General features: G+C 38.3%; 1 protein-coding gene across 6 annotated transcripts in view; it reads left to right on the top strand.

Annotated features, from left to right (window-relative positions):
- Window positions 1-11388, top strand: part of NLGN1 (neuroligin 1) — a 319786-nt gene that overhangs the window by 2414 nt on the left and 305984 nt on the right. For 4 of the 6 annotated variants that reach the window (XM_027892570.1, XM_027892568.1, XM_027892569.1 and 1 more), the window contains exon 2: window positions 9574-10380. In XM_027892570.1, the coding sequence (XP_027748371.1) occupies window positions 9888-10380 (493 nt within the window). In that variant the 5' untranslated portion in view covers window positions 9574-9887. Of the gene's footprint in view, window positions 1-9573; window positions 10381-10834; window positions 10895-11388 lie in introns of all 6 variants that reach the window. The other 2 variants (XM_027892566.1, XM_027892565.1) reach the window with 1 other exon arrangement.

Raw genomic sequence — 11388 nt, 5'->3', positions numbered from 1 at the left:
AAATGATTAGGAGATCCTTAGATACATACGAAGAGACCCCATTTATTCTGTACGTTTCATGTGAATCATATGCAGGCTGTGGGAAGAAAAATGAGGCTGAGGATAATCATACTAAGTGTACTGGGAAGCAGGACTTGGCTGAACACCTCTGTTTTGTGATTAACTGAAGTAGCAACGAAAGCCATGAGAGAGTGTTCAGGCTGTTTAAGGCAGTAAGTTGTGTAGACGTGACAGTGTCATCCTGACAGTGCTTTGGTTATCTTGCCCCTTCTCCTATAGTAGGGTAAGGAGATAATATCCTAGCTGTTGATACTTAAACATCCTTAACAAAGTGGGTTTGCTCTGGATTATTTGGCTGGAGGTGGAGCAGTCTGCTGAGGAGGGTTATTTAAAGACTGGGACAGGGCTGTAGGCAGATAAATTGATTTGCAAGTGAATGGAGGATTTGAACATGGTAATGGTGGTGGTTTTATTTTTTATCAGTTTGCATTTTTAATATCCACTGGCATTCACACAAGCGTAAACCACTCTAATTGTTCAAATGGAGTCTGGGGAAAAGAGAAGAAAGCAGAGGCTTAGATGTGGTCTCTGTTCGTAATGGATTGGCTTGCCTTTCTTTATTAAAAGCAAATATACATTCCTTTCTAATAGAGATGTAGAGCTGTATTACAGATCCTTGGCTAGCTCTGAATTATTTGTTTGATGTCATATTTATTATGGTTTTTTAATCATATGAAAAGAAACTATTTAAAAATTAAATAGTGAAAAAAAGAAGGGCAAAAAGAGACAGACGTTCTTTGAAAGCAAATAATGAAAAGACAGCCTTTTGCCAGAGATTCAGTAGAAACCTTTGTGGATTTCTTTTAATAAGGGATGGGCAGTTATCAATCTGATCCAGTAAATAATATAATTTCTGATTATACTTACCATCCATCATGGTAAGTATAAAAAGGTAATGGTAAAAAGTAGATCCAGACTGATGAATACAGGCTGTTCTAAAAACATATTTTCATGACTGTAGCCATAATTCTGAGCTCTGCATTAGGAAGGCATGTAAGCACTCAGAGGGGGACACCTGCCCTGCTGCCCAGTTGTTGCACAAGAGTTTGTACAGGAAGGAGGAACAGAAGGAGGGAGGGAATAGGGGGATGCGAAAAAAAAGAAGCTGATGGGAAAACTTCACCATGTGTTTCATATCGAGGGCACATCCTGTAGTTTTAAACGGGAATGATGACATTATATTCCCCTGAATGACTACTGAATTATCACAGTTACAAGGGGAAATCTTGTTGGCTTCTTGGTGACTCAGCTCCATGTTTCCATCTGCCTCTGAAGACCCTACATGTTTTCCAACACACTGTTTTCATAACTGTTTGTGGCTAGTTGGCTAGTTAGTACCATGTTCAAATTTGCCTGTGCACCCACTCTATCATGCCACTTTTCACTAGAAAACTAAAGGTGGTATGAAGGACCACCAACTGTATGAAACCATGGGGCACAATGTCTCTACTGTAAATATCCTCTTAGTTATCAGGCAATGTAAAGGTCCAGGCTGCAAATAAAAGATGAGGCCATTAAAAGAAAAGCAATTGAAGTTCTCTTTACCCCATTTGTTGAATTATTCTGTTTTGTTCTCATAATATTTTCTGCACAATCAGTTTTAGTGCTGCCTTTGGGTAGCCTCTTACCTTCTGATGACGCTTGGTTAGGTCTTTTGCACCATATCAAGGGAGAATGTAATGTTTGGAAATTAGCAGCATGTGACTGTAAAATCATAAAAACAGTCAAGGACACTTTACAAATATTGTACTTCAAGTGACTCATATTCCTTTAACCGAGCAAAGAACTTAAATGACAATTTAAAATTATGTTTTCTAAATCTCCTTAATCACATCCTGCCTAGAGATGCCATTAGCCCACTTGTTGAACTGGTTCTGGGAATTTAATGAGGGGAATACATTTATGTTGTATTTTATAACTTTATTTAATTCCATCTTGTCGGAAGCTTTTAAGTTCAACATTTGAACTTAAAATCATTCTTTAACTTGTGCCTTCCCAACCCCGTCTCCCAGTTTCCAAAAAAGTACTTGAAAGCAGCAAAGTGTTGTGTAGGCACATAGTGTTAGAAATATTCATGAGGAGAAAATGACAATTCAGTTAAGAGAAACCTTACAGATAGACTGAATATTTTGACTTCCTCAAACCTGTGTAAAATAGGCATTGTGAGATGGAGCTTTTGTTTCTTCAGCTGGTTTCCCAACGATGGGGTTTTTTTTGGTGGAGAACTGGGGCCCTGATATAACCACCATGAGAGCCCATTGCTGGGTTAGGAAACCCTCTGGTCACTGGAATTGTGATCAGCGTGACCAGGACATGACCACAGGGAGACCCGAGAGTGGTTGCTATAACAAATAAGTCTCTTTCTCACAGATAGTGGTAGAAAATGAAAAGAGGACAAGGAGCTGAATAATAGGAGCTACACATGAAGTCAGATGGAAAGAGTAAATCTTTGTAGACATTTAATGGTGTTATATTCTAAGCTTTTGGGAAATTTTATTTGAAATTTTTTTACAACAGTAAATATAGTCTGTGCTATATCCTATTTCTATTTCATGTGAGAGAAAAATTCCCCATCTATGGCACAACACTTTACTGCTACCATTACTGCAGACTTTATAGATCAGAGATGTGTCAGCATGTTAGCTTTAGCTGTAATGCTTTTTTTGTGTGAAACCTTATGGGCCTTACAGCCACTTTCTCATACTGACACTCATAAAACGTTCAAGTTCTCATATTTATTATTTAATTTGCTTCCTATATAAAGCAGCAGAGCTCTTTGGTACATGAATATGAAGCCAAAAATGACAGGCAGGCATGAATGGGACTAATGAGTTTTAATAATGCACATATTAGAAACTGCTAAAGGAAGTTTAATTAAGAAAAACAAGTTAAGCATGAAATTCATTTTGGAACAAATGCAAGTAAAGTCACAGATGTACAGAATGCTAGATCACAGGAAACAGCCTCTTCAAGTTGATAGATCCCTATAATGCCAATATTGCTCTCAAACTGTAGTGTGCACTCTGCAGTTTTGGAAAGCGTGGTAATACCATTCAAGAGCACTTTCAGAGTTGAGTTAGAGATGTTGGGTTTGTGATTAATAAATTATATTTACACCTCTGTGAATTTTATGATGAGTTGGAATTTGATCTCAATTACCCTGATGAAATTGAGACCATCTTGACCATCTGATCAAGAACAAAAAGCATATTTTTCTGCCACAAGAAAATTTTTTGGTCTTTGTCTTAAAAAAAAAAAAAAATCTTCTTATTGAAGAGCCAGTTATTGATCTAATTCTACAACAAGGGTTTTGTGTTCTTGGAACTGTTATTGTATTGTATCCAGATAGACAAACAGTTCATGGACAAATCTGAGTTCATTCAAGCATCTTGGTTTGCAGAGTTCTCTCTCAAGAAGTGGTAATAACTGTATTCTAGCTTGTTTTATTTTGAATTCCTAGCACCTCTCAAATAGGAAAATAAAAAAATTATATCTTTCTTATGAATCTGATATGAAAGCTTGCCTTAGGTGATAAACAAGCATTAAAGGTAATATTGTTGATATTACAATTGCATTAAAGGTGATGAAGAAAATCCAATTTACTTTTCTCACATGATTAACCCCAGTGAGCCAAGGGTTAGCTGCGGTTATATATCAGGTGAAGAACTTTGTCAGCAATTCTATAACATTAGTTTTTCACCTGCAAGAGACAACAAAAGAACAGTTGGTTTCAGGAGCCTCTGTGAGGGTTCTAGACACTCTGTTAGAGTGATCAGATGGGAAGCATGTGCTTATTGTATGAAGTATTAATCAAAGCAAATGAAATCCAGTTGACTTAAAGATATACAATATATATATTTCAACACTGAAATTCTCAAATAAGGAATATCTGGGTTATTTTTTTTTCTGCAGAATGACCTCTGATTAACATCAGTTCAGTTGAATTTCTACAGTAGGTCACAATATCTCTGTGTCCTGAAGCACAGTGCTGCCATCAACAGAATAGCCATTTGATCATTTAGCTGAACGGTTACAGTACTCAAAAGTGAGTATAATATGGGGTCCATTTAAGAGTTAACTGTAAGCTGCTAAAAGGAATAAAGGTTCACTTCAGTGCCCATTATATTCCAAGCCAGTGCAGCTGTCATTTTTAATTTAAATCTGTATTACTTAGCTGTCTAAAACTTTACACATAAGTGACAGAGTTACCCATTCTTTCTGTTATGGGTAAAATCACCATTTCGTTACCTACTTACTGTGCAAAATGTCAGACAGCGATGGTCCACATTAAAAGATTCTAGTCAACTTCTGGTAAAATAAACAATTACTTCAGCTAAGAAGTAGAACTGCTTTAAGAAAATGATTTATTGACATGAGTAAATGAAAGATAATAAGACTTAAGTAACCCTCTTCTTCTCACAGGCTTAATTTGTCTAATTCAAAAACAGTTTAATAGAAGATTATGATCAGAACTTTTTCTACTTTGGCAAACTAAGTTTCAGAAATTATTTAAAGGGATCTTTTGATCATGGAAATACTAGTTAATAAGGAGTTTGCGTTAGTGAATATTCCCATTAATGGGGAAGAACAAAAATACAGTGCAGCTGAAAAATGCATCACAATTTAAAGGAGCCTAATGACATCTACTCAGTTTAATTCAACTTTTCACTGATTTTGCTGCACTGCATTGAATAGTGTATTTAAGTACTGTATTTTTCACTAATTGGATATGGGGTTTTGTCTACAAAACATATTAAATAGAGGTGAATGTGAGAATGGCAGTGAGGAATCATTTTCTCTGATCTGGGAGTGATATATTTACACAGCTGGTAGCATCCAGAAATCCTTACCAGTGGGCTGTTTGCCGACCTTGTAACATAACACTTGTAATCTCAGACTAATGTGGGGTGGGACTGCGGGCCCAACAGGATGGTATCTCATTCATACCTTTGTTGGTGATCTTGACAAAGGTTCTGCATCTCAGCAGGGCTGGATTTGTAACAACTTCCTGGAGCTTCCAGACCTGTAGCTGCTCTGAGGTGGAGGGGGTGGTGGCATGTGGGAGTTAACCAAATCCCACCAGAGCTGTACCCTTCTTCCATGTACTACATATTCAGGATTGCAGTCTCCTCTGTTATCATTTCATACACCTGTTTTTTTAAATGCATGTCGTTAATTTCTTGAACTAAAAACATGCAAATCCCGTCCCTTCATCAAGTATTTATGGAAATAGCCAAGAGCAGCGTCTGTTTTAAAATCTTTTACAGAAAGATTTGGGTTGGAAAGGACCCCTAAACACCATCTAGTTTTGACCCCCTGCCATGGGTAGGGACACCTTCCCCTAGCCCAGGTTACTCCAAGCCCCATCCAACCTGGTCTTTTTTACTGCTACGTTAAGAGAAAATACTCTGCATTTGGCACAGAACTTCCCTTTGCTAACCTGAAACACTGAAGAAGAGATGGGAAATTCTGTGTGATTCATCTCTGGAGGATTTGTCTGATCATGTTTACAACTGGTGTGTCACACTGATGTAGTGTTTACCCTGGGTCAGAGTCTTCCCTCTAATGGCTTCTGTTCCCCTGGTCGTGCTCCTGTTTGGCACCGTAGTGTATTTTAGAACATGGATTTCTTCTTAGAGACATGAAACATCTCAGGGCTCCTAGTTTTAAGTAGAGACTGTTGTAAGTAAAAATGGATGCAAATAGAGCTCATTCTGCAAAATACCATTTGTGTTTTTTGCAAGGAAGCAGCACTGTGTAGTGCTCCAAACTCTTACAATCACTTTGTATGAACGTTTGTGCAATTGGGATTTGCTGGCAAAATTGAAGTGGAAAGGTATTTTTAGGCATGAATATCAAATCACAGAGTACATCTTCAGCTAAAAAGAAAATAGCCTTTTTTTCTTGTTTGTTTGTTTGTTTGTTTTGTGTGGGTTTTTTAATCATAACAATGATAGACTTTACATGTGCTGAGGCTGGCATATGACCAGAAGCCTTGGGTTCCCTCAAAGGTTTTATTAATCCATTGGAGCTATTGAGAGGTGGTACAGATCAAACCATCCCTAAAGATCTGAAGGTCTGTGCATGAGCAACAATGAGGAATTTAGCTGCTGCAGTTTACAGCAGATATGACCTGTTGTGGGATGCCCTGTGTCATTGGAAATGCAAAGATGCACTGAAGCTATCTTGGATTGTTCACTCCTCAGCATACTAAATGCCTCTCCAAAGTATTTCAGAACCTGAGCTATAAAGTAATTTGAATTCAGAAAGGGAGATAATAAAATAATAGATGATAGAAAAAACCCTCTATATAGTATAGACTGTTCGAAAGACCATGAAAGACTTTATCAAATACCTTTTACAGTAGAATTCATTTGTGTTACCAGAGGGAGCAATTGTGATCCTCAAATCTAGACAGTAGTAAAATCTGAAAATGTTTCTCCTCCTCCTCCTCAGATCCACAATATTTTGATGCTCAGTCTTGTCCCACACTGATCATAGTTACTCTTTAGTTTATTCTCCTGCCTGTCTCACTGAGCATTCCTGCTGCTGTTTATTGCTTCTCCTTTTTCCCGGTGATTTCAATTCAGTCAAGTCCAGATAGCAAGGGAAAGTCTTATATAGTTCACCTGGAAGGACTGAGGAGAATTTTGTCCAGCACTGATTCTCAGTGAGTAAGACCTGCTCCTGGCCAGCTTCCCTGTATGCCCTTGCACTTGGTGCTCACAATGAAATTTTGGCATGGAAGTCTCAAAAGATTTGATTAATCTCAGTCTTTTTATTTGCGTTGAGTTTGTGTTTTTAATGTGATGGCTTCAGGGCAGCCAGTGACAGGCTTGAATATCTGACCTCTCAGTCTCAAAAATAAACTGTTACTTAGCCATTTAAAAAGAAAGGCTTAAAAAGAGCAAATCCAAAATTCAAGTTGCAAATACAATGAAAGTCTTTTGATTCAAATTCTGAAGGTGCTTTACAATTTACTGCCCTGTATAGCCTATCTATCTATTTACTGAGGCTAACTACTACCCAGTAGTTAGTTAATTAGGAATAGCCAAACACAGCATTGAGTTATATTCTTACCTTTTAACACCCTGTCTCTGACTTAGGGTAAAGCCTTGTCCATGGGAGGCAAACCAGAACTGTAGATCACAGCTGAGCTGTTCAGCTACAGCAGCAAACCAGTGGATGGACAAACTTGGAACTGTAGTCCAGCTCTAGGATTTGCTTTGAATTTACATTGAATTTACCGTTTTAGGTATCAAAAGTGCATTAAGAAGTTGTCTTAGATCTGAAAACAGATGCTAGGTGAATTATTGGTAGCATCTTGGTAATTCTCAACATTGAAGCAACTCAGCAGCTTGAAATGAAGGAGGATGTTTTTCCTTGGTGCACTTATATTGGATTTGTTGTCCTCAGACGTTTCCCAGACCATGTGAATTAGCAGGAGGGCTACTGAGATTAATCTCCTGCTATTTAAAAGTTTGAGTTTGAGAAAGAAGAGAGAGTACATTTTCCCATTTCTGACAGGAAAACAACCCCCCAGTGATGTCAAGACCCAGGTTTAAATCTGTGGAGGTTTTTGAATACCACTAATGAATAAGCTTCCATCTTTCCATGTACATCAACTCAGAAAAGTTATACTTGGTGTCTTCTGCTCTGACACCTGTCTGCATACTCTACCTTTACTATTTCTCCAGTAATATCCTACTACTTCCAAAATCTGAAATTCTCCACGAGGTGAACGTCTGCCATTCCGTGTAAGTGTTTTAAAGGAAATGCAAACACAGACGTCAAGTTTAGGGAATTATTTTCTGCAGCTAAATTGGTGTGTTTCCAGAAAAATGCCGAGAATTTGCAGCTGGAGAATGAAGGATATAAGCCTGTTTGTTAATGCAGTTTCACACTGAAGGTGTTAAAATTAGCAGAGAAAGAAAGAGAGAGAGAAAATTGTGGAAAAGCTTCATCTATCTCCTTATTGCCTCCTGAGATAGATTGTTCAGAGCTAAAGGAACACTAGACATGAACCAAATCTCCTGCTGTCCTATATAGCTTTTACAATCTCCTTTTTAATAACCCAAACTGCAGGGTAGTCTGACTATTAGACAAGCCGTTCTTTTGAATTCTCTCTACAATGTGTATAGACATGATAAAAAAACAATTCTCATTAAAGCTGCCAATGCTGTTTCAAAAGCAGGTGGTTTAAAATGTTTCCTATACAAAGCAAAACACATTTCTTGTGCATTACACACTGCTTAATAGGGAGTGTAAGATTACACTGCTGTGTTGTGTATAACGCTGCATTTTAAATAATAGGATATTGTAAGTCGTGTTGGAAATATGTTTCACATGAATATGGAAGACATAATGATACGTACTGAACAATTTTCAGAAGTGCTGGAACACAGCCTTGTGTGACAACCTCTGAGCTAAAGTAGTTGAAAATAGCATCTGGAATTTCAGATTATGCAGTCTCTGATCCTAACTGATTATTTTTCTAGGATATTGTTCAGTCAGCATGTGGATATATGAAAGATAAGATTTCTACTGTCCTGTGGGAATGCTTATTGTTTATGTTATAAATCAAGGATGGTAGGAATTGAGTGCTTTCAACATGCATTTTCATTTTTCACTGAAGTCAGTCTTTTATAAGGAATGAAGGATTGATCTGATGTAAAAGTTGTGATATACAGCTCCATCCCTAAACTGCCTGTTCACATCCTTTTCCAAATCAGTTCTGAAGAGGAAAACCAACAACAAACCAACCCACAGAGGTCCAGTTATACTTCTGTACAAATTCAGAATTTGCTATTGACTTCAGTGGGAACAGATTTTGGTTCTTCACTGATATGAACATTTCAGTCTGTAAGTGTTTTTCATCAGCTATGAGAAACTTGTGGAATAAGAAAATCATACAAAGTGGGGTAATTCAGGTTATTATGAATAAATACAGTAATTCATGTTATCCTTACAGATGTTTTCCAGTTGACTCAATGTTTCAATCAGACAGTGTATTTTGAAATGAAAAAAAATATTGTATGTATTATAAACTGGTTTTAATGAAATAAAATACATTTAAGTCTTCAGTATGCCTGTCTGTCTTAATTTCCCCACATTCTGCTTTAAGAAATAATTGCTTCCATTTTAAAAAATCTACTTGTGAAAACAAGGTGCAAATTGATTATGAACTGATTAAGTTAAATAAAATATTAACATGAGCACTTATGTAATGTAGCCTGGCAAGAAATTGCTTATTCCTGAAAAGGTGAATTTTAAAAATGTGTTTTCTGTGAGTTCTGTTTCTTCCGAAAAGTCTCTGTAAATTCAACAGGTGACATTATAGATAATCCAGTAATCAGCGTTTCACCCTCCATTTCATGGACCCATAAACTACTGCAGTTTTACTGACATGACTCTAGCAACTATTAATGTATGTAAATAACGTGTGAAACATCTAGTTATCACTCTGCTCATATTAGCTCTTTCATACTAATGATTTATTTTCATTTTCTCCAGGATATAGACCTGCGGCTAACTGGATTTGATTTATAAGAGGGGATTCTGCAGTAAATGGCTGCTCTCTACATATTGCTGCTATGGAAAACAGAATTGTCAATAGGATGTAGTCTGATAAATAGTGCTGAGTGAAGATGCAGCTTCAGTAAGTGTGAAATCAATGGAAGATGCTTACCGCATGAAAAGCCTTTTGAGATCTTTCTGACAGGCACCTATTTAGGAAACTCACGTCTGTTTCCTTCGGTCGCCCGGTTTTTACACCAGTGGATACAAATCAGATTGCTTCGTTGTAGCCACACAACTAATGTGGGACCATGGCCTTTCCAAGATCCGTGTGGCTGAACTGTGTATGGAGAGCGACGGTGGTCCGCCTGCTACCCATGGGATTGAACGCCACTTTTGCTTTTGGCACGCTTGGATTTTTGCTCCACGCTGCGGCTGTGTCCTCCCAAAAATTGGATGATACCAACCCGGTGGTGACCACCAACTTTGGCAAGATAAGAGGGATTAAGAAGGAACTTAATAATGAAATTCTGGGGCCCGTTATTCAGTTCCTCGGGGTTCCGTATGCTGCCCCTCCGACAGGGGAGCGCCGCTTTCAGCCTCCTGAGCCCCCATCTCCCTGGGCAGATATCAAAAATACCACCCAGTTTGCTCCAGTGTGTCCCCAGAACATTATAGAAGGCAGGTTGCCTGAAGTCATGCTTCCCGTGTGGTTTACTAATAACTTGGATGTAGTTTCCACCTATGTACAAGATCAGAACGAAGACTGCCTCTATTTAAATATCTATGTCCCGACTGAGGATGGTGAGTTAATAGCAGGCGAAACAGGGAGATCTTTTTATTTTCCTGTTCTACGTTCTAACAGTATTAATTCACGTGTACTGGTAGCGTGCATGGCTTTCTCTGTTTGCATGCCAGCTTATTACATGTGTGCATGCTGCTTTTCTCTGTGTGCATTTGTCCTTTTTTTTATTATTTATTTATTTTTTTATTTTTTCTTTCTGTCTACGCTCATTTTTTTTCTCCCACAGCACGTGTATTTTTAGGTCAAAAAGTTGGTACCTAATTCTCATTGCCACCCACTGACTTCTGGGAAGATGCATCAACATCTTTTCCATTGCATGTGCAGGCACAACAAGTTGAGAATCTTCCGCACCTAATGAAGCAGGTCATATTTAAGTTAGATAGTGGTGTTGCATGCTCCTACTGTCTGTGATGGAGCTCCATGTTATTTTCTAGTCTTCTATTCATTTTTCAGTCAAAAGAATATCCAAGGAATGTGCCAGGAAACCCGGCAAGAAAATATGTAGAAAAGGAGGTATGTATAAAGTGGACACCAAAAAAAAAAAAAAAAATATGGGGGAGAGATCAAAACCTTGCAAAGGAAGAACGAGTAATACAGCTGAAAGAGGCTGATTGCTGGTGCTGTGGACTGTTAGGGACTGTCTTGCCGTAATGGAGCCAGAAAGGTGTTTAAAGAGAGGACCATGTACAGCAGATGGGAAGATAGCATTTGTAAAGCCAAAGTTGCACCTGATCATCTCTCTCTCACACTGATCCTATTGGCAGCTTCTCTCTTGGCCTCGTGGTTCTGAGGAGTGTCTGTGCCTGGTGTGAGGACACAGAATGTTGTATGTGCAGGCACAGGAGGTATCTCTGTGCCTGGGGATGGGTACCGCTGCCATGGGAGGTGCTGGCACAGCTCTACAGTTCTCTCTTCCAGTAGTATGGCATAAAGGCTACGAAATGTAGCAATGCAGGGCTGAAAATCTGCATTGACTTTCCACAGGATACGCCCTCTTTTCTTGGAGC

The sequence above is a fragment of the Empidonax traillii genome, unplaced genomic scaffold, assembly GCF_003031625.1.
Source record: "Empidonax traillii isolate 1590-97213 ecotype Southwest subspecies unplaced genomic scaffold, ASM303162v1 scaffold358:size917415, whole genome shotgun sequence".
In the NCBI taxonomy this organism is placed as follows: Eukaryota; Metazoa; Chordata; class Aves; order Passeriformes; family Tyrannidae; genus Empidonax; species Empidonax traillii.
Note: the sequence above shows the minus strand (reverse complement) of the source record. Positions and strands in the feature narration are given on the sequence as shown.